Consider the following 25,147-nt stretch of genomic DNA (forward strand, 5'->3'; position numbering starts at 1 on the left):
AGTATACATTTTTATCATCTTTAAACTGAAATCGAGAATTGTGACACTTGGACAGAAAGCTAAAGAAATGTAAATAGAAACATCGTGCGTCAAGCCGTCAAAACTGGACCCGTTTCCACTAGCAACATACCCCTTTATTGTAACATTGTAGAAGGTGTTATGACATCAACTCCCTTACTTCGATTAATTGCTTTAAATTTTTTTTCGTGTCCTTCTTAACGATAAATTTGTTGCACTTTCTACATGAACTTTATACGTATAAACAGTGTTTTGAGTGATAAAGATGATAAAATTTAAGTGTTATTTTTTACAACCGAATGATTCTGTATAGTTCATCATTAATTTCATCTTTCAGAGTCTTCGCCCTTCACCTTAATCATGATCTTTGGCTGCAAATGGAGGACACTCCTCATCATCGTTTATATTGTTCATCTATTAATTCCATCAGAATGTGTGAACATATCTACCATAGATGACATATATGACTCAATCAAAGGCTTGCCAGAGTATGAAAACTTAAGTAAGTCATTACACTTTCTCGATATATAATGTCATTTGACAATGAAAAACACACACAAAAAAAATACAAAAAAAACACAGGTATGATTCTCGCAGAAGAAATACGAATATCATCCATTAAGAACAAATGAAAAAAAATTAAGTTGATTTTGCCTTATTTAATTAGATACTGATTAGAACCTACTATACAATGTTTATTTCAGCTGCCTTTGAGATCAAGGATTTCTTTGACTTCCGATCGGAGAACCCACTGCCAAATGATCTCCAGAGGACGCTGCTTGAAGCACGGCAATACAACTTCGTACACGACGTGATCGAAGAAATTGCCTTTGTGTAAGTCGAGAATAAAAAAGAATGCAGATTGATTGATGTATTAATGGAGATATAAAAAAATGTTAAAAACGTTTTCTAAAATGTTAATAAGACGTTTTGCTTTATTTAATCAATCTTTTTTCAGTCGTTTGCAATACAGTATATAAAAATATTTTACCAAATGCATTATTGTGTAATCTTTATAGTCATATTCCTTTTTTATCAAACACACTTTCACTGGTGTTCAATAAGAATCTTAAGTAACATCGCAATCGAAGATGCAGTTCAATATAAAGATTTTATTCCAACAAAGATTTAGGAAACATCAGAATCTCTCTTTACATATATGTCAATATATGCAAGGTATGATATTGTGTGAATTGAAACAAACAGGACATATTCAAAATGTGACATTTAAAGATTGCATGACCAAAATAAATGTATCTTTGATTGTACATATTATGACACTAAGACAAATTCTATTAAAACGGTGTAAAAATATAGTCATAAACATATCCGTGTTAAATGCACTTTAGCAGCTGTTTTACGAAGTTGTATTCGATCGATTAATTATATACAAATTTTTCTTTTGAATATTGTAAAACATGTTTTTAAATTCATTTATACGGATACATTTTTAAATTTAATTACTGACAACCAAGTTTTAGAATATTTAAGTATTTCAGATCATTGTTTTCAACAACATACATGTACACTTCAACTATTACATTGATCTGTATAAACAAGATCTAATTCATGTATATCTGTTTTACAGAGAAAATACCACTTCTTCGACCCTTATTGAGAGTGATGAATTCCTGATCCCCTTACACCTGAAGTTTACAGAGAGGGACTGTACGCTCGGACCGACACACGGACAGTGTGCTGACGACCAATACCGGTCTCTGGACGGCTCCTGTAACAATATAGTGTACCCCACGTGGGGGATGACGGGACAGGTGCTGCGACGGTATCTCTCTCCAGGCTACCATGACGGTAAAACGTCAAACTTTACTTAGTGAAATGCTCTCTTTCATCTTTCCATAACGTAATATATCTTAACCATTCAGTCAACTGAATGTTCACGTAAAGTGTAAAGGTCTGTATGGTTGACTAAACGACTTTGCTTTGCCATTCTGTCTCCTGTGGGAGTTTAAACAATAAACCTTAAATTTACTGAATAGGCACAGTTTAATTCTTTGTACAACTTTGAAAAAAAGTCTTTTAATGTTTGTAAACATTGCTCATGATAATTATATTTTGGCTGGTGTTACCCCTAAAAAATGCAAAGTTATAAACTCCCACTAAATAACCAAGAAAAACCCCTACCTATCATTATTCTATTTCGCAATCTAAACTTTATTCTTAAATTGATACATGTAATCTGCTACTTTGAAAATAAGTCAATCTTTGTCTCGTAATTATGCTGTATTTATGTTATATTTCTTTCGTAGGAATTGAGATGCCTATACAGCTGGACATTTCCGGAGCGCCCCTCCCTAGTGCCCGTGAGATCAGTAACCTGATACACAGACAGGGTGACGTCATGGACATGAACGCTGTGCTGACGGTGATGGTGATGCAGTGGGGACAGTTCCTTGAGCACGATATCCTATCCATTCCAGTGAACAGAGGTACGTGAACAGACTAATATACTGTAGACTCATCACAATGTGAAATATATATCCATACCAGTTAACACAGGTACTAGACACGAGTATACTTTAGATTCATCACAATATGAAATACATTATCCATACAAGTTATAACAGAGAACTTACAATTGTAGACTCATTATAATGCAAAATAAATGAACAAAGTTATTAAACCCATTCTACTGCAGTATCATCACACTATATAGGTTATTACATTACAGGCAACATCTAATTTATAGCAGCAAGCCAAGCCAAAGAAAGACTTTGGAAATATCACCCAAATTAGCGTAACATTATTGATACCAACTCACACATTCCTTTTTTAATTAATAGAATCGATATTAGATATTCTTTTTTTTTTAATTCGTGTGCAATGAATTAAAGTTTGCAAATACCGAAAACAACAAATGTTTATATAATATTTTCTTTATAACTTGTTAAGGTATAGACGGTGGAGTCTTGGATTGCTGTGGGAAAGACAAAAATAGGTAAAATGAATTACCAATTTTAAGACTCTTAGATGAAATACAAATTTATGAGCTGTTTTCCTCCCTATTTTCACATTTTTTATAGTCGAGAATGCTTTTCAATTGATGTTCCACCAAACGACCCGTTCTACAAATCCCGATGCATTCCGATGGCTCGTTCAACACCCGGTGTCGGACCAATGTGCTACACAAGTGAGTGCAACTGTACACATTGACCTCTAAAGATATAAAGGATCTTACACGAATTTTAAGATGGTAACCCATGATTCGAGCTTTAAATGTCATCAAACATGTCAGATGTATTTTATAGCAGCAAAGACTAACCTTGCCAAATGTTAGATCAGCAGCTGCCTATATATCTGAAGTCTCAATAAAAATGTCGTATAAAGTGTCCAAACTATACAACCTCAGTGAACGGAATGACATTAAGCCATAAAGATACAGCTGATTATAATATGTACTCAATGATAGTTACTGTGATCAGGTTTAGTACTCAATCTCTTGAGCCAAATCAGCCATGGGCGATCTGAGTGTTGTAAAAGCTTCTCCGGTAAAGCACCATTTTATGGTCATACATTGAATTTTAGTTTCATATTGTGATAAAGATAATGTTAGTACAGTATCAGACTCTGACGAAAGATCGAGCACATTGATAATGACGATTATCTGCAAATGTTTCAGCAAAAAGAGAGCAACTGAACCTTGCCACGGCCTTCATAGATGGCTCGCATATTTATGGCAAAGATACAGACACTCTGAAACAGATAGTGGATCCACAAACGGGTAGGGGTGTCTTCAGGCAGTGATTGTGGTAAAAGGATATACAGTACTAAGACATTTAAGACCAATTGGTGAAAAAATGTAATAAATACTGCTAAATACTGGATGATGGCGTGACATATTTAAAGATATGTGTTCAAGTACTTTATTACATGCGCATGTGATTTGATTACATAATGTTTTAACAATACGCAATACTTTCTTTTTCTAAAAATGTGTACAACTGTTAGGAATTACTGTTACAAACTGTACATAGATTAGGAATGTAGGTGATGGTGCGAAGTAAATATTCTACGTCCTTATTCTGGTATTCTAAAACCAACATGGAGCTTCAGTGTTTGAGGGAACAATTTGCATCAGATGTTAAGAACATCTGTTTTATTGTGAGTTGAAAGGCAAATGTATCCCCAACCTGAACAAGGAACCATTTGCTATATCGAATGTACATATGTACACCAATTATTGTTTTGTATGGGAAATGTAATAAGCACATGATATCGACTTCGAAACAAGATTTAATACATTTGGACAGTTTTTTTCCCCAACTTAACAATTTCCGTGTCTCCTAAGTTAATGACATATTGATGAATGATATTGGTATTGATTTTCCTGGATTTCGTAATGAGACAAAATGACTGAAAGTTGAAGTGGAGGAGGAGAACTTTCCATGTGGATGATGCTTTGCATTAGAATAAAGGAAACCCTAATGCCCATTACGACAACACAGTGGCCATTTGTACGATTGGGGTTGCTTATCTATTCCAACTGTAATCACGCTCTTATCAAACTAATGATTGAATGAAAAAACATCCATAATCCATAACCCGCACTTTTTACAGCAGAAAGGGAAACAATAACCAGTTTAGTAGATATTTTTATCGTTTATGGTAGAATTGAATATAGATCGCGATTTAAAAGAGGAAATTCTGACTATTTACATTGCAGTACAACAGTACATAATTCATAGGGAGCGTTAGAATAAAATGTCAGCATGTCAGCACTTTTTACAGTTCTAATAAACGACTTACCCCCTCAAATACACTTACGTGATCTATTTGTATGTAGAGCTACTCGAAAGCTTTTGTCTGTTTGGCTGCCAGTGTATCAGTTTGACGGACACCTGAATTTATGGCATTCAATATAAAACATTTTTAAACCTCTCTGATTTCTGTTTGTTGCAATGTTCAGTATTTGTTTCTCTTCGTACATTTTTAAAGATATGCATTTTTTCTATTGTCCTTCACAGGACGTCTTAAGGTCGATGGCAACAACATGATCCCTGCAGCTGACCCCGTCATAGAAAACTGTATCCTTGAAAAGGGCTTCGACTTCTGTCAAAAAACAGGTAAACGTTGCTTTTTTACTCATCAGTTGTGTTGTTTAATATATAGAACCAAATTTAGTACAGTCATAAAACATTTAAGACTAAAATCTCCAATTCAAAGGACAAGTTTCAATTCTTATACAAAAAACAGTCTTTTAAAAAATATACTGTTCCCTTATCTTAGAAATAAAGACAACTTTCATGCCAATAGCTCTTACAATATATCTTGTAAATTGTGTTTTACGAACGTTAATTATAACAATTATACTGATTACATTGTGGATGGTTTATACTAAAGGTCAAATAAAGTAATTTTAAAGTCAGCTGCTCTTATTTATTATCTACATTAGAGTTGGTCTTCTCTTAGAAACCAAAAGTAATACCTTTTTACATTTTTATGCTTGTAGGCAATGATATAAAGCAAAGTTGTTACAATGATCACTAATGGGTTCTAAATCAAATAGTTTTTATCTAAATTGAAGGTAAAACACTAAGATCAATCAAAATTTTGTATTGTATAAGCATGAACTATAATAATTGTGATAAAAACAAAGAAATATATTTGACCTAGAAACTTATCTAGACTTTATTACAAGTTTGAAGCCAAAATTGGGTCAAAATAATTTTTGTAAGCATGCCTTATCAGAAAATCTTAACAATGTGTGCTAACTATGTCAAGCGTTTAACTCTGTTTCAAAAATTTTCAATTTAACTTTCTTAATCAAAATTAATGCAGTATATTAAATGTAAAGTTATATTGTACATTGATATTTGTATTTTAGGAAATACATGTAGATTACTGATATACTTTTGTAAGAAAATGAACGAATTAAAAAGAATTAAACAATGTCAACTGTTCTTGTTTCTTTAATTTTTAATTTCTAAACTAGACATTTTTCATTAAAAAGTGATTAAGAATTGTGCAAAATGTTTGAGTTGAGAGCATTGAGTGGGTTCATTATTTTTTTTGGAATAATTATTGTGTAATTATTGTGTAATTATTGTAAAGAAATAACAGGTAAGAAGATAGATTTGATTATCCTTTTTTTACATTTTAATGATTTTTCTATAGGTGACGATAGAGTGAATCTGAGTCCTGCTTTGTCTGCGATGTACACATTATTCGTCAGAGAACACAACAGAATAGCCGACAAACTGCGGTGCGTAAATCCCCAATGGCTTCCGGAGTTCGTCTTCCAAGAGGCAAGAAAAATCATCGCGGCTTTGATCCAGCAGATTACATACACCGAGTACCTTCCGGTGATCCTCGGCAAGGAGGATATGTGGCGGTACGGTCTGACCATCAACAGTGATGGCTACGACTACTCGGTGTACAATCCCAACGTTAACGCTGGTATCGCAAACAGCTTCGCCTCAGCCGCCATCAAATTCATACACACTCAAATACCCAGCATGCTCGGCTTCTTCGATAACGAAACTGTTTACGTCAACTTAGAGGAAACGTTTCATAGGCCGTGGTATGCACAGCAAAATGGCGGCAGAGGAATGGAGGAGATAATGGAATGGCTGGTTAATGATGCTCAACCGGAAACTAATAGGTCATTTTCTTTTGTTATCTCGGCATTACAGTAATCCTTTACAACAATAACGCTCTTGAGAAACAATAGCTTCGGGAGAGGTCCTACCAACCAGCGATTCCAATAAGAAATCTTAGAGGACGCGCAATAAATCAAATGCTTGTTAAGGTTACCCATCAAAATATTTTTTTCGTGGCATCAGGAGTTTGTCCACACAGACATTAGCGCGTTAGTCATGGAAGCCTTTAGTAATTAAAGTACATTTAGAGGGCGATGCCGATTCCCTAATGTTTCCGTTTTAACCTTGTTCAGTGGTAAGGGTATATAAATCAGTGGCTTCGATAACTATCCTTCGGCTCCACAATGCTTTTAATGATATACTCTCACAGCCAAAGGGGTGCGCTGTTGCAAATGTAACCTCTTTGATTATGAAGTGAAACTTTTTGCTCTATCGCTAAACGTATAGAGTGAAAACTCTATCCAAAATTTGGTAATCCAATTAAGAAATGTGTTTTTTTTTTAATTGGAGCAATTCAAGCTACAAGTTTGTCTTAAACTTAATCATACATTTCAAAACATCAAAATATTATGTAAAAGCAAAAAGGTCATTAGAATACCAAAAACAAATTTGACATTTTTTTTTTTAAATTTTTAAAATTACATTTAGGGGAAATTTTTCAAATGTGCATTAACTTGAAATAAGCGATTAACTCTTTAAATACCATATGCAGTCATTATTGATACTTACAGCGATTATGTGGTCGACATTTCCTACTTGTGTGTAACCTTTATATACTCAAACATAGAATTGATTTTTAAAAGCTCAAATTAAGGGCACTTGAAATATAATCCTCGACGTATTATTTTACAATCATTATTATCAAATCCACTTAAATAATTACACAATACTCTTGAACAACGTCAAACTACGAAGTTTCTTTAAGCTATACATGTATTTGGCATGCTTTGAAGAAAGGTTTTTAAAGGTTATTTCTGTGTTTTAACTATCTTTATATTTTTGGGGATAGATTTTATGTTCCCGCCGTCAGGGATTCCTACCTGAAGGTCAATGGAAGTGGCCTTGACCTAGCCGCCATAGACATCCAGAGAGGTCGTGACCACGGGCTGGCGGCCTACAACTCTTGGAGACGGTTCTGTTCTCTCCCGATCGCTGAGAAGTTCGAGGACCTGCTGGACCATGACCCGGAAATGATTCAAAAACTTCGAGATGTCTACAAGTATAACTCAAAGTTATTTCTTTCCTAGAAATGCTCCCTAGAATTAAGCTCTACCATTCCGTCAGCTGCATGTCGACTAATTTGCCAGGAAGGGTGTTTAAAGGCAGGACTTTGCCTTTCACTCACCTTTTAGTCACATTTCAATTGACAGAATGGAAGAGCGGAGCTTCATCGTGTGCTTCACTACATGGTTATTCTTTGTAGCTACATGTACACATTGAAGGTCATGTTGCATGGGCAAAGTTGTATATGATGTAACAAAAATTATATAAAAACCAAAGAAAGTTTAGGTTCATTATAACCTGGTTCAATCTTCTTGTCTCACTTTTTTTAAGAATATAACCTCATCTTCAGCGCCTTGTGATTTTGAGTTGATTCTGTTTGGTTAAGGAGATAGCCTTTGGAATGAAATTCCCTTTTAATGTCCAAATAAAATCGTTAGGGTTGAATGGCTGTCATTTTTTGTTGGAATCTGCATTTGAATAGTTAGTCAATTTGTTATGGAATCAATATACATGTTATTGAAGTATGGTGTATTCAATGCAATGTTTATCCATCAAAGTATGTCTATCTCTTCAAACTTTTACAGATATTGGTCGACAACAGCGTGTTTAAAAAATCAACAAATTATGAAGTAAGCGATTAACCTTATTTAATTGTATCTCCCAACTGCTAATGTATTTTCCATGAACCATTGCAGATCCCCAATGGACATCGATCTTTTAACTGGAGCGTTGACGGAAAGAAAACGAAGTGGAATGGAAGTTGGGCCCACATTTGCTTGTATAGTTGGTTTACAGTTTAGCGAACTGAAGAAAGGAGACAGGTTTTGGTTTGAAAACCCCGATCCACGGACTGGGTTCACCATGAGTAAGTAGAATTTCTGCGGTATTTTTTGGTACGCTTTATTTTTACAATTGCTTAGTTGTGGCGTTGCATTCTAGAACCAAGAAAGTTGAGTCATAGATTAAAAATTGCAGAGACCAAATGAAAAATTGAAAAAGAACTATTACATTTTCTTATTTGAAACTTCTCCGCTTATTTGGTCATGTCATGCAGTTGGCCTGTTGTGTCTACCAGGTCAAAGAAGTTCGAGCCGGATTTATTTAGTACGACATATTTTGTTGTCGTTACATTGATTAATGAATCCAATTGTAGGACGACCTATTTATCCAACCTCATACAAATATTTATTTATTGATAACGTCGACATGTAAGACGAATTCGTCGACAAGCAGCATACTTATGTCAACAGTTAAGTTGTAACATAGTTATCATCATTATAAATACATGTATAGTCTATAGAAAAATAAATTGTATGTTCTAGACAGAACCATACCACTGGACATTCTTATGAAATAATCAATGTTTGAGAATATTTAATTTTATAGAGCAACTGAGCGCAATCCGGCGGATGTCCCTGGCTAAGATAATGTGTAATAACCTAAATATAGAGAGGATTCAACACCGAGTGATGTTCCTACCTTCCGAGTAAGTGTCCATCTTTCTTCACTTCATTGCTTGATTCTGCGAAAAGATCATGTATTTTGTTAAGCATTTCCCTTTATGCCATTTGAAACAAATATGCATGTTGAACTTTTTTCTACAATGGTAGGGAGTTCCACCCGCGGATAGAGTGTTCTGAAATCCCGGATCTGGATTTCCGGGCCTGGCAAGAGGACCCGACAGTGACCTCACAATGTTAAGGAGGACTTGTAGAACATTCGACGACAGTGTAGCGTAGTGTCATAAGATCTGGCTCCATTAGTGTATGAATACCCGTGCCCCTTTATTGAGATCAGTATCGTAAGATAACTTGGTACCTAGTGTATATCACACAATGGTAAATGGTTTATCGCTAAAAGTAGCTAAAACAAGTTTTGTATTATTTGGTTGAACCTATTGTATAACCGCAGAAATTCAATCCCCGCATTTGTAGTCAAAATGAAAGCAGAAGTGTAAGCAAAGTATAATGATTGATCCACTCTCACAGATAATCGCAATAATACCAACCAAATCCCACGTCATTTGTTATACATATGATTTTAGAGTATATCTTTATAATGCGTTGCGAATTTTCATCTGTAACGGTGATGGTCTCTGCATATTTTAATATCATGCGCGAAAATTTGGCTTTAACGATCATTTTAACAGTTTAAGTTACTGATTATGATATAACGAATCTGTTGGTTCAAGCGATAAGTTTCTGCATTGTACATTTGTTGCGTTTATCGATCAGATATCATAAATCTGCGCCTCATTGCGTTCAGCGGTAAGTTTTTAAAAATAATGCGCGTCAAATGCAAGTTATCAATCTGCGCATCTATTGCGTTTAGCTTCAGCGATAAGGTATGATTCTGCGCGTCAACAGCTTTTAGCATTGGTTCTCAATCTGCATATCAACTGCGATTAGCTTTAGTTATAAGGTATTATTCTGCGCGCCAATTGCTTTCGGTTATCAATATGCGCATCAATTGCGTTTAACGTTAGTAAATAGGTACTATTCTGCGCGTCAGTTGCTTTTGGTAATCAATCTGCGCATCAATTGCGTTTAGCTTTAGCAATAAGTAATGATTTTGCCTTCTGCGGTTCTGATGGTATGATTCTGCGCATCAATTGCTTTTAGCGATCAGATATGATTTTGAGCATCAATGGCATTGAGCGATATGGAATGATTTTGTTCGGAAATTGTATTTTCTGATAAGGTGAAATTCTGCACGTCAGTTGCCTTATACCATAATTATGATTCTGAGCCTCGTTTACCTTTCGCTGTAAGGTATGATTTTGCGCGTCCATTGCATTTAACTATAAGATATAATTCTGTGTATAAATTGCATTTAGCGATAAGGTATGATTATGCGCGTAAATTGCATTTAGTTATAAGGCATGATTATGCGCGTAAATTGCATTTGGTGATAAGGTGAAATTCTGCGCGTCAATTGCTTTTAGGTATGATTCTGTGCATCAATTGCATCTAGAAATAAGATATGATTGTGCGCGTTAAGAGCACTTAATGTCACAAGGTAAATTCTGCGCGTCAATTGCTTTTAGCCATAAGGAATTGTTCTGTGTATCAATTACATTTAGCGATAAAGTATAACTCTGCGCGTCAGTTGCATTAAGCAAAAGAGAATGAGCATGCGCATCAATTGCTTTAAGTGATTTTGTATATTTATGAGAGCCAATTGCTAGTGATATTGTATAATTCTGCGCGTCAGTTACAGTTACTGCTTCTGTATACTTTTGCGCATCAATTGCATTTAATGATACGATATGATATTGGCCGTCAATTGCTTTGATCAATTAATGACATTTCGGCGCATCAATTGTTTTAACCGATCAATTTTCATTCACCCGCGCCTCATTTATTTCAGCAATCAGTTATGATTATACGCAACAATTGCCTTTAAGATCAACCATGGCCCTGCGCGAAAGTTTATGTCAGCGATTAAGTATTGTACTTTCCGTAAGATGCTTTCTATGACTATTATTTCTTAGTTTAAAGTTATTTCAAGCGCCAGTTACTTTTGATAATAAGCTTAGAGCTGAAATTGCTTTGAGCAGTTAGTTACGATAACCCAAGCGTGTGAATCTAGATCTTAAGTCCTTCATAATAACTCTAAATGTAGTTTTCTACGGCTTTCAAAATGCGTCCTTCGCAAACTGACGCCTTCAGTGTTGACTATGACATGTGCGTCAATTGCTTAAATTCCCATTTCTGCACGGCGTTTTCTTTCAACATTTCCTTCATTTCCTAGTTCATATTGAATGCAAGTTGCGCCTTTCATTAGCGTTCATTATTGACCACATAGGTCAAATTACATAAGATTTTGAAGAAAAAAAATCTTGCGCGTCATGCAGATCCTGGGGTTTCTATTGCTAACATGTCGGTCAATTTATACAGGTTTGCTTATCTTTGTGCGTTATTTTGATGACTTTGCGTCTAAACTGAAATATGCATTCATTTAAACTGATTTCCATTGGTTGTTCAAAGCATTTATTTGAGGCGTTTTAAAGCGTCCACTAATTGATCTTACCCCGCACATTAATTGTACATGTATTTTGCGTTTTCAGCGTCATATTTACTTGTTCCGCGCGTCATTTGAATCTTGCGTTTTGATTGTCATGTCAGCACCCAGGCCATACACTTGACAATGTTTTATGGTCATTGCGATCTTAGAATATCTAGGGCAATGGTTGTTTCCAGAATTCACATTGTGTTCTTTGATTTTCCTCTTGCCAAGCATATCTTCATGAAACTAGTACATGTAGTTTTTTTCAAGTTTCTTAACTACTGAAGCATTAAGATTTTTTGCCGCAATAAAATGTGTGTGCATTACTTTAAACCAATTTTCATTTCGCGATTTATCTGAGATAAATTGGTTCTCGAGGACTAATTTTCGCGATGAAGGTGTAGATTATCTAAACAATTGTTTTCCAGAGACATTTAAAGGCAAATTCGCGGAGAGAAAAAATTTCGAACCTCGCGAAATTTTTTTTCTCGCACGCGAATGGAACTTGATGTACAGTATTTGCAGGATGTTTTATTCATATTTCTATAAGATAAATTTGATTATAATTTTTTCATCTATTCTTGATCAAATCATCATTGATGATCTAATCATCAATGTGTCCATCAAATAGAAATCGTCGTTAGGGCGTATTTTCACATGTATACTTTGCTATTTATTGAACACATGTATCGGACAAAGGAGATATATACAATTTTACTGATTTTATTATTATCAACACAGTAACATGGAAGTATTTCAGCGGAATTTTTTTTGTTCTTTTCCGTTGGTTTTTTGTGTATATTTTGTGTGTGTTTTTGTGTTTAAGTGTGTATTTATTGTTTGTTTGTTTGGTATTTGTTTTATCATAATTATATGTACGTACATATTTATTTTTCTTTTTAATATTAAATATACTTATACTTTCACTTGAATCTTGAGTGTTCCTTTCCGCATATTTGATTTTGTACGAGTGGATTGTTGAATAAATGATATCTCTTTCAACTGGTATATTTAAAAATTTTGCGTTCTACATTTGTGGAATAAAGCGCACTTGCTTTTACCAAGAATGACTAGAAAATGTGTCTACTATGGGATGTCAACGAGTATTCGAGTACTCGACTTTCGCTCGGTAACGCCGATAATTATCGACCAAATTTTCTTAGTTAATTACTCGTTAAAAATGGAGTAAAGTTGGAAACATCTTATAGTTTTCTTAACGCAGCAGTTTTAAGGCTTTGAATAAAGACAACTACTTTCTTTTCTCTGCATTTTTATGTCCATTCTGTATCCACCCGTGTCCTAGATGCATATCTTAAGCGACTGAAATATTGGTGTCAAAGATTGCTTTTGATTTTGTAGATCAAATTTAAATAAAAGTACTTCTGCGTATACGATCGTGTAACTGTTGATACCAATTCGATGTTTCCGTTAGTGTTAAATATTAAAGGGGCATGGTGATGATTTTGGTCAAAAATTATTTTCCCGATTTAAATCTTTACAATGTTTCAGTTAGGCATTTTTAATAAGCAACCAAAATTTGAGTGTCATTTGTTGAGTAATAAGCGACTTGCAGAGCTTACAATTCTTTGTTACATAAACAAAGCTTATGTTTACTTTTGAATTTTGAAGTGAAAATTACAGTTTTAGGCCAAACATGAATGGGATAAACATTAAGAACAGTTTACTTATGCTTTAAATGAATAAGATGATAGACAAATCAGCTACAAATATTAAATCTATGTAAACAACAAGAGGCCAATTGGCCTTAACGGTCACCTGAGTAGCATATAACTCATACACAAACTTGTCGAGGAGTCTCATATATGCATTTAATTAATTAGGTTTCATTCTGGAGTAGAAAATTTATAAATTTGTAATGACGACCACCCCCCTGCCTGAAACCTTTCAAAAAGAACTGTGAAACATATAATTTAGGCGAAAAACTTTCAGATCTGGTCTATAAATCATGAATTCAGTTTTCCTTCCAGGTGTGTGGGAGTAAAGATAATTTTTTAACATTACCGGTATATGCATTAACACCTATACATCCATTGTGGCCCTGCCCTAGAGTCAAAACCAATATTACAGGGGACATGAAAATTAAAACTCCAGTAGAGGACTTCCTGGTAAACATAATTATAAGTCAGTTTTTTATACAGATGTGTGAGAATAGAGAAGAAAATTTTTAAACATTATTTGCATTAACACTACATTGTCATATTGCCCCCCCCCCCCCTCATGTCCTGACCCCCTGACCCAGGGGTCATGAATTTCACAATTTAGGTAGAGGAGTTAGCGAACATCATAACCATGTATTAAGTTTTTTGCCCATATATGTGGGCGTAGAGACGATTTTTTTTTAGATTTAAAACTTTTTTATCATATGGCCATATTGGCCCCACCCTAGAGCCCGAATCCCTAACAAAGGGGTTATGAATATCACAATTTTGGTAGAGGGTTTCATGGACATTATAACCAGGCATCTATTTTTTAACAGATACATGTATGTATGGGAGTAGAGAAGAAGATTTTCTAAGATTTACTACATGTTTACTATACATGTATGGCCATATTGGACCCACCCAAGAGCCTGAACCCCTGATCTAGGGGTCATGAATTTCACAATTTTTGGTATAGAGCTCCATGGACATAGTAACCATGCAACCAGATTTTTCTCCACTTGTGTGGGAGTAGAGAAGAAGATTTTTGAAAAATTGGCTTTTTTTTGCAGTATGCATAGGCGTCACCATAAAGAGAAAAAGCCAGTACATTTGATAATGGATATCAAGATTAAATAATTTTGATTAATTTAAATCAAATTCATTTATTACAAACTAATAAAAGATTATTAATATTTCTGATTTAGATATATGTATTCAAGAAATGTATGTGAGAGTAGCATTATTGGATTTGAAAAAGATGCGTACTTTCGAAAAAAAAATCAACGAGTTCTCGATTATCGCTTGACTAAAGCCCCGACTTGAATCAACTGTCAATACGAGTAAAGACATTCCTAGACTTTCAATCTACTCTTTTAAAATCATCAATTTATAAGCCATATTACAGGCAACATAAGCTAAATATGAAATGATTTATCAGTTTTAATGATAGCTAACTGATAATCTATATTCAATATATACTGGCTAATTTTCTATACATTCATAGTGATACATTGATATCAATGTATACTAATATTTACATCATTTTCTACTGTCTTTGTCTGTGATAACATTACGAATCGATCTTGAAGCCTACAACCCAATACTTTCATATAATATGAGCAACACAAAATGGGCGTGCCTTTAAAATGTTGTTTTGAAGTGTAAAAAATTGAAATAATATAAAGGTAAGTAATCAGGAATCATTCTTTAAATATTATGAGATGATAATTTCGGTAGGAGCTAGGTTAAATCTATCATAAAGCCCGTCGGGCTTTATTGGATTTAACCACGCCCCGGCCGAAATTATCATCTCATAATATACTCGATCAAAGAATGATTCTTTGTTCCTTAAATATATGCCATAAAGGCAAAACTTCTCGCAATTATTATCATAATTAACACACTATAAGAAATTTTGTCTTTATAAAAAAAATCAATTACTACAGTTATACAAATTTATTGATTATGTTTTCACTCGAACTCGAACGATACCCTCTCTCTCTCTCTCTCTCTCTCTCTCTCTCTCGTGACGATAAGAAGAAAACACTTCATCAGTTTTGAAGCATGACATTATACACGTATGTATTCTTTATCTGAGGTTTTTTGTGCGACTTCCTGTTCGGCTTCTTCATAACTTTGTTTTAAGATTAAAATTGCTTGTATTCATTTATAAAAGTACAAATATTTAATATACCAGACTGTACTAGCCAATAAGAAAACAATATTAATCGGAATAACCACGTAGTACCGAAATAGCGGTGCGTGTTTCTCAGTTTCGTTCAAGGTGGGTTTAGTGAGGAAGGAAAGATGTGGGTAGTTAGTCAAACCACTTACACACACAAACTTACTTGTCATCTTGGTTGCACCGTCGGATATTTACGAAACAGTCATTTTGGATATTCCAAATCTGTTTATACATTTTGAGCGTATAAATTGTTTAGTCATAAGTTAATAACAAACAAAGAACTTTAGGGAGATAACTGATATACGTCATTCATAGAGACTGACTCTGGCGAGGTATTAGACAGTGCTACTTTAAAATGCATTGTGGGTCACGTACAGATGTTTCAAATTTAAAATTTAAAGGAAAGACAACCTGGTACTTACTAGTACTACAAGAGACACATGGGCAACACCGCCCACCCAAGTTTAAGTTCCAAGGTCAAATTTTTAAGGTGGCTCGACATACCACTGCATGGATCGACGAAAAGTCATTTTTGAGAAATGATTCAACAAAAGTGACACCGATATTGGCTTCCAATTAGTTTATATGAATTTTTTGTATATATATATATATATTTTACAGAAACCGGAATCATCGTTTTTGCTGCGAACAGAATATATTGGGGCAAAAGAATTGTTATCAATTAACGCACAATATAATTATTTATTAATCGGAAAAATTTAAAATTTGAATCGATTGTAATTAATTTGATCCCGAATGAGATCACATGAAGTTAGAATGTATCACAATTTTACAAATAAAAAGAAATCAGCTTGTTTAGCTGTAAAATAGTTTGGTCATTTACTGATTTTATAATTCAAAATTGAGATATTTATTGTAAATTTTTGTTGTTGAAATTATTCGAATCGGGATCATTTTATTTCAATCGGGCTTGGCTTTAATTTGATAAATAGCAATTTTTCTAAATTTCGCATTTTTGTTTCAATTTTTGTGTAAGATATTTAAATCATTGTTTTGCAAGTATCTAATGTGACTATATGTTATTCTTTATAGTTTATTAATAGAGTAAAAAGATGTAAAAGAATTTCAATTTCCATTTTCAGAATTTGAGTACCTTGTATATAAGTCGAGTACCAATATACCGGTATTATAGTACATGTATTTGCTTAATGAGTTTAAGAGTGTCGTAAGACAAATGTGACTATTTGCTTTTTTACAATCTGCAATTCGTTTTAGTTACAAAATCCATCGGGAAATTTATTTGTGTGTTGAGTTTAACACATTTCTTGTGTGGATTGAAAGTCCTTGCAATTGATCATATCATTTTTTCGTTTAAATGCACATTGTGTATTGTGTACATAACGAGGTAAAAATTTGCGCGAGTAAAAAGTTAATAAAAGGTGCGTGCGTAATCTTAGATTTTGTCGTTTTTTGTAAGGTATTTGAGTATAGCAATGACTTTTGATATATGGAGTATGGATTTAAGTTTTTATAACTAATATTACAAAAAAAGTTTTATAATTTCCCTGCCAGATTTCTTTCAAAACAGAGTAGAACAAATTGTTCATCAGAAAGAAATATGTATTCTATTTTTATCCTCTCTATTTTTGGAGGGGGGAGGGGTGTCAATGTTGCTAAATTACTATCATGCATGAATCTACCACTTTATCTCTTTGAAAGGATGTAAGCATCATCTACCTTTGATCGCATCAAGATTAAGTTTGCGCAACTTATAAAATCGGTCAATGTGCGGCGTACTCAGTGAATGAAAAGTCTGAAGTCTATACATTTCCGGAATTGAAGAAAAATACATATTATATTTATTTCTCGTTTTGGGATTTTTTTTTGTCGAGAAAAAAATTAACGAGATCTTTCTTTGATAAACATTTGAAAATGTTTAGTGTAACTTAGAACCTTATGTTTAGTTAACAAGAAACGAATATATAGAAGGATTTGTCCTGGGTTTTTTTTTTTCATAGAATACATAAATTGTTTTCACGAGCACCCAAGCTTGTTATCTTCTTCGCTGGTATTGTTATATTTACCAATTATAAATACTAGATATAAATACGCATGTTCAGAATCATGAGAAAATACTTGGAAATCTGGAAACCAAGTGAGATGATGATATTCTTAGCTTTATTGTTACAATTTAAGGTGTTAAACTCACAGACTGCAATAGATGTTAATTCACTATTAATATTTATACTCAGGTAAAGTTTTCCTTATGTTTAAATTGAAAATCTGAGACATTCTATTTTCAATAACACTCCAAACCTAATCACGGCGTATGAGCACAACGAAAGTAAACGTCACCACGCGCTCTGAATAGATTTATTATTGTAAAACTAAATGAAACGTTCAAATTTACATAACCAATTTGATATGTACTTGTGAAAAATAATCGTTAAATCATATTCGTTAATAAAAAAAATATTTGTCGACAAAGTTTCTGGCACTAAATTTTTAGACGCGGAAGCGAACTATATAACATGTTTAATGACTGTCGGTCCTATAACATACAAGGCCGTGCAGACAAGTTGTCATACCATTCATAAATCCAATTTGTCTGAACGACCTGGTGTGTTATACGTCCGACGATATCCAAAAATAAGCATTCAATGCTCACGTAGTTTGTAAAAACCATTTGAACCTTAAGATACAACATGCCGAATTTAACACTCCTGTAAGTTCTTAAGTTTATTTTCCAACCAGGTCAACATTATTATTTTCAAAACTGTTAGGCAAGAAACACCATTGCCAAATGTTGATAAATTGTCACTACCTAGTATGTCTTAAATACATGAACAATACATTGTTTTTTTTTATGGAAAAAACGCCTTACGCGGGTGCAAAAATGTTATGCAGACACTGTTATTATTATTCGGCGAATATATATATATATATATATATATATATATATATATATATATATATATATATATATATATATATATATATATATATATATATATATATATATATATATATATACGCTAGGTGTCTGAATGCTGATGTCATTCATTCAAAATACCAAAGTATACGAAGTTCTTTAAGCATGGCCCCAAAGTGACATATTTGTAAAATTCAACGCTCAAAAAAGTTTTGCTTTTCTAGTCAAATCAGTAACAATGAATTTCATGGATAGTTTATGTCGATGGCAATAATACACTCACATTGTGTCACATGATTGAACTAAGTAATTAAAGCATTATATAATATCTAACTGCCATCACTTAATTTCAATGGAATCGATACCTGTGTTTTTTAACCAGTAGAATAATATATATATATATATATATATATATATATATATATATATATATATATATATATATATATATATATATATATATATATATATATATATATATATATGAACAGATAGTGGAGTGGCCTTGACGCAAGCTTATTCAAATGGTGTATCAAAATACTTTATATCATATTTATTATATAAACTAATGAACATACAAAAAAAAATAAGTCAACTTAAGGTTCATAATATAATAAAGTGTATGCTCAGTGCTTTTTTTAGAGTCGTTAGACCAATTGGTTTAGATATGCGGAAGAATTCTTCAGTTTTAATATTCTACGGAAATATTTCATGCACACAATCCGTAATTTTAAAGGAACATTCAACTTTTAAACAACTTTTCGTGTCTGTATTGGACTTCCTGTGATGTTCTTTTCCTGTTTAGATTGTCCATATATTCACAGCATGTAATTCAGTTTCAAGTGAATTCACTTAATGCTACGTAAATCCAAGGGAAAAAAGCAACAATTGGAGTCTCACTTTTCTTACATATATTTGTAAAGGGGAGACTTAGATCAAAAGAGAGCCCGTCTGAGTCTTTTGGCCCCGGGGCCTGATTTTATATTCTATTATCATACAGACATAGATAAATAATTTAAATATAAAACACTGTGCCACATAATTATGCAAGTGTCAGGGTGGTATTTTTTCACCCGCTTAAGAAGCAGTTTTGTAAAATTGCATACATACCTAATGATAGACCATTGACTAGAGGATAAACAACCACTTTTGTTTGTAAGTGTGTCTCACCTGGCAGGTGAGATTTGTAGTTAAAAATAAATATCCTTGAGAAAAATAATAAATTTCAAAGTACTTATACTTTTTTCTACAGAAAATTTTGAAACTCCAATAGAATTTAAAAAAAAAATCTTACACGAAATATATTTCCTCTAGAGAAAAGAATTTCCTACAGGATATGATCCATACTTAATGTAAATGATCTGCTGATTATAACTGATGTTAAATTGAATATAATAACAGGGTTAATCTGACGCCAATTACAGTTCAAGTGTAATACTGATCATCTTATGACGCAATAAAATTCAAAATGCAACGATTGATTCTTTAATAACATGTTAAAATATTGTAAACCAAGTATTATTTAGATATTTTGCTAGAAATTTTCACGCGGTTCGCGAAGTCATCATCGCGGATATCCTTGCCTTGAAAAAGTCCTCAAGTGTCTGTGGACCCCCCCCCCCCCCCCCCCCCCCAGATAATCTACATCTTGCACGCGAATTTAGTCGCGACTATCCAGTTAATTTCCTGATACCCGCGAAATAAATTCGCCGCGATAGTCAGAGGTTACAAAAACTTAAGTCAGATTTGGCTCCAATGGGAAAGTGTGTGTGGGGGGGGGGGGCAGAGTTTAATCAAAGAAAATAAACCAGGAAACATTGATTTACCCGACAAGCGGCATCGGCGAGCAATGTAGCCCGTGGGCATTTGTTATGATTCGTTTGGTTTTTCAAATGAGGGTAATTTTTATCACTTTTCCTAAATAGTACATGATCTGCCTATCAGATACCGCATGAGGGAAGTATTAGTAAAGTACTTTTGTCCTTTGTAACATTGTTGGTTTACGTATGTACATGTATACAAAAAAATCTGTTTGTGGTTTGTGTTATCAACTAAGCAAACAAATCGCATTTAATACACACTTCCTTGTTGAAGCGTATAACTCACACTGAAGGATAAGGGCCAGCAAACAAGATGTCTTTCCTACAAACGTTAGAAAATGTCGAGCTGCCTAAAGTCCTGAGAGTCACAGAGGGATGTCTCCGCATACCTAGATGGCGGACGTTTAAGGCCGGTGAATGCATTGCTGTGTTTTCGTGTGAGAGGCAAATAATAGTAAAGGGATGTTTAAAGTCAACAGAGTCTCGCGATTTAAAACAAGAACTAGGGTTTATCCCGTTTGACACGTCGGAACTGTTTTACGATATTCATTGCATAGGAAAAAAGTACACAGCCATAGACGAACTTGTGAAGGACTTTCCAAGATTCCTGCTCCCGACTTCAGATGTATTTGCAATTGTTGAAAAGGAAAGTGACTGTGAGAGCATCCGGCTCGAAAAGAGAAGTTTACTGGAAGTGGAGGAAATTCGGGAATACAAAGGAAATTCTTGTTCCCAAGAGGACTATACAAACGCACAGGATCTGCATGGTGAGATGCTTTGCTGTACAGTGAAAGACGGACCAAACTCTGGACTTGACATCATTTTGCCAAACACATTACGATGTGAAATGGAGATTATTCAAGACACAGAAAAATATTCCATGCAAGACATTGTCGAACGATTCAATTTGCCGCGAAAACTGAAATTTTGTGACCCCAAAATTGACCAACACCTTATTGACACCAAAAAGCTAGAAAACGAGATTCTTGCGTCCTCTTTATCCAATAAAATGATTTTTCTAGCAGACCTGGGAAAGTGTAATTTGGAATGTATTGACGAATTCGTCCGCGAGTGTTCGAATGTTGTTTGCGACCTTGTCGAAAACCTAGACTTATCTCACGTCCATGTGGAAGTTCTCAAAAACACAATGGAAGAAATAGAAATATTCAGCCCTTTTTATGCCTTTCCAGAGACACCAACGTTTGATAATATCCAGACTTACACTCTTAAAGGAACCGACAAACAGCCCGGCTCCAGTGGCAAGTATTTACTCTGACATTTAATCATTGTTACGTTGCCACTGCATTTCTAATTTCTGCATATTTTAGAGCTTGTTTTGTCGTGCAATTGTTGATATGAACTTCTCTTTTCGTCGAAATCCCGTTTTGCATTTGTACCTTGAATTTTGAATTCATATGCTGCAGTGTTAAGGTAGTAAACCCTTCCCAGCAGCCATAGCATTCGGACGGGGGGGGGGGGGGGGGGGGGGGGAGGGGGGGGGGGGGGGGCTACCCAACGCTACGCTACACCCCCCCCCCCCCGGATAAGTATTTTTTTTGCTTGTCACAAGATTTTTTGGATGAGCCTGCCCCCCCCCCCGTTTCAAAAACGATGCTTTGTGTCTGCCCAAGTGTGTGTCGGTTAACCCAGACAGGTTCAACTCGATTACAGAAAGAGTGCACAAGTTTTACAAAGTCTGGACTATTGATCTCAATGTAACGGTGATAGTTTTTTAAAGTACATGTATACAATCTCTGTAATGTTATGATGCCATACCTGAACGTATTTGACACGCTAGGCATAACAATTGCAGTAACTTGTAACATCCATTTCCATTAGGTTTTAAACAAACAAGACCCTGCAGACAATTTTGAAATGGAGGAAATAAATCATTTGAAACCAAAAATAAAATCTTATGCAAAAAAGTCTCAAATAGATTAAACAAACCCAATGACTGGTACACATACTGAAAAATCGCATACACAGACATATGTGTTATTCAAATAGATAAAAGAGTACTGTGGGAGCAAACACGCAGAAATATGTGTTATTCAAATACTTTGAAATCACACCCACACCCACACACACACACACACACACAAATTATGGTTGCATGTATCCCTGTACCTATATAGAACTCTTTCATTTTTAGGGATGGAAGCGCGACTTTTTAATGGGAAATCGTGACCTTGGTCATGATATTAGTCACTAGTATTTGGTCATTAGATTTCTCACACTGTATTAGCTGTCAGTGCTATTACGGTAGTTAACATTTTTTAAATATTCTTTTAAAGTTACAATAAAAAAGGAAAGCAAAGACATTCCCCTTTAGAAGATATGATAATAATACGGCTTATATAAGACCATAATTTCATAACACAGTAAAGAAACCGACTCGAGAGCCCCAAACCATGAAACCACTAAGTAAGTCAAAGAACAGTTCGACCTCGGTCAGTTCTCTCTTACACAGGGAGGGGACGGGGTGCCGGTGGGAAAATATTACAAAAACTTTTGGAGAAAGGTGGAGTCCGTATGAAGTGCGAGATCCTTACTCATCACTGTCGTGGTCACTATGATATATTTAGCTATCCTTGTAACAGTTGTACAATTTTAACAAACAGTTTAAAACCATAATTGCCGTAATTATTTTGGTAACTACACCCAAAAATATACATGAACACTTTTGAATTTGGGAAACGCAGGGAAGTTGCTAGTTATGCATAATTTACATTACACCTTTTAAAAACTATAATTGCCGTATGTACATCCATGGCATATATATGTAACTAATAGTATATATATACACCCCCAAAATATACTTGAGCATTTTTGAACTTGGGGGAAATGCAAGGAAAATACTAATTTGCCATAATTAATTTTACACGCCCGATGTTGTTAAAAAAAAACATGTTCCGCATAACAAAGCAGGTTTTTTAACCACCTCATCAAGTTTAGCTTCATTAAGCCATTGGCTCTTCTAGTATTGACTGGTTCCTCAGAATTTCCTCTTCCTTTTGCGAAGTTTGACACTTTAACTTATCAGCGACAGGCGTTCCGTTTTGGTTTTCCGGATCACATGTAAGCTACAATTTGGACGATTCAAATGTCCATTCTTGCTATTCCGTACTATTATCTAATAATCTCTGACGGCTTTCAACCAGTCAAGTGTCAAGGTTTATATTTTAAGGCTGTTCGTGAATCATTTTATGTAATCGACGGAGCGCCGGTAAGATGCATTCATTATTTTTTTTTCTTTCCATTTTTTGTGCAGATTTGACAAAGGGTGAATCTGTGACAGAGGAGCATCCACCACCACGCCGACGCGAGTTTGACGAGTATATACAGCTGTGGGACCCCGCGAAATCTAACGACACAAACGTGACCGGAAGTAAGACGGGTAGCTATGACGCATTAATAGGATTGGGCACTCCTCCACAATTGTCTAGTCCAACCTGTGCAACACACATCACCCAGCCGCCGAACGGATCAAAGCCAGAAAGAGTGACCCCGCCTTCTGTTCTCAACATTTCTGACCCCGCCCCCGTAAAACCTAGAGTGAATCCAACCACAGGACAAATGAATTACGATAGAGTGCCCAGTCCGACCCTTCCCCCGCGAGTCCGAGAGAAATCGCACACGATACCAACAACTCCGGTCAAGGTCAGCTGTATCAGCAAAAGGTCAGGGTCGTTGCCAACGGATTCACTGACTGTGTCCGCAGATTCCGATCATAGCAATTCTATTCATCATTTGGGAGTGGAACAGTTATGCGCTCTCCTGAAGGAGTACAAACTGGACAAGCTGGCGGAGGTGTGTGTCGACGAAAAGCTGGACGGGAATTTCTTGGCGTGCTTGAATGATGACGACCTTAAAGAGGAACCGTTCTGTCTCGGAAATTTCCAAATCAAGAAACTGAATAAGCTTAAGACAGGCTGGCGTTCAAAATAGAACTTACTTTTACAAAATGAATATAATCAAACTTCTCTACAATTCCAAAAGAGAGAGAGAGAGAGAGAGAGAGAGAGAGAGAGAGAGAGAGAGAGAGAGAGAGAGAGAGAGAGAGAATGTGTTAAAGTTACATCCAGTTTTGATTTGTTATCATCATTTGTGTTCATACTTGTATAATAATAGTCATTTTGATATTAAAAGAGATAAAATGGTTATGTTGTGTATTTTCGAAAACGCAATCAATGAACGATAACTTTTGCTCAGAATGGACAGAAGCGGGGTTTTTGTAAAGATTCCTGTATCAGGTATGTTTGAGACATCCAAAAGTCAACTTTCAGGCGGAGAAGGAGAAGATCAAAATGTTAGAAACTCACTTAGAAAAAAAGCTATATAGTAATGAAAATTATTTCAAAAAATCGTGTTATAATTGCAATCTCTCAGTAAAATTAACTAGGATAGATTGTCATCTAAATCAGAGACATTTATGTCTCTGTCTAAATGTACAAATGTACCTCGGTGATTAGCAACTTGAAAGAAAAAAGTTATGCAATGGAGAGAGAGAGAGAGAGAGAGAGAGAGAGAGAGAGGGGGAGAAAGAGAAAACTTCAAATACTTAGGAACAGAAAACATACACCTTACAGACTCTGCAGACTAAAACTGCTTTAAAATCCTGAGGCCTGGTATTTTTGTAAACGGGAATTCATTTCATCAGATTTTTCAGGGGGGGGGGGGGGAGGGAGACCTCAACTCCCACCTTCTATTTCTGTACATGC

The 25,147-nt window shown here is 34.8% G+C and overlaps 2 protein-coding genes across 2 annotated transcripts; both read left to right on the top strand.

Moving 5' to 3' along the window:
• The first annotated feature begins 359 nt into the window (after positions 1–359).
• LOC105347638 (peroxidase) lies at positions 360–13,074 on the top strand. The gene is made up of 13 exons (XM_020075069.3): positions 360–520; positions 723–852; positions 1,607–1,827; positions 2,286–2,465; positions 2,929–2,974; positions 3,060–3,166; positions 3,656–3,757; positions 5,001–5,099; positions 6,151–6,637; positions 7,645–7,854; positions 8,555–8,724; positions 9,246–9,345; positions 9,470–13,074. The coding sequence occupies exons 1-13, from the start codon at positions 379–381 to the stop codon at positions 9,558–9,560; spliced, it is 2,085 nt and encodes a 694-aa protein (XP_019930628.3). The 5' UTR covers positions 360–378; the 3' UTR covers positions 9,561–13,074.
• Positions 13,075–20,614: 7,540 nt separating this feature from the next.
• On the top strand, positions 20,615–24,587 carry LOC105342231 (uncharacterized). Its single transcript, XM_011449110.4, has 2 exons — positions 20,615–21,685; positions 23,698–24,587. Exons 1-2 carry the CDS (start codon positions 20,740–20,742, stop codon positions 24,372–24,374), a joined length of 1,623 nt encoding a protein of 540 aa, XP_011447412.3. The 5' UTR covers positions 20,615–20,739; the 3' UTR covers positions 24,375–24,587.
• Positions 24,588–25,147: the final 560 nt, after the last annotated feature.

The sequence above is a fragment of the Magallana gigas genome, chromosome 8 (assembly GCF_963853765.1).
Source record: "Magallana gigas chromosome 8, xbMagGiga1.1, whole genome shotgun sequence".
NCBI lineage: Eukaryota > Metazoa > Mollusca > Bivalvia > Ostreida > Ostreidae > Magallana > Magallana gigas.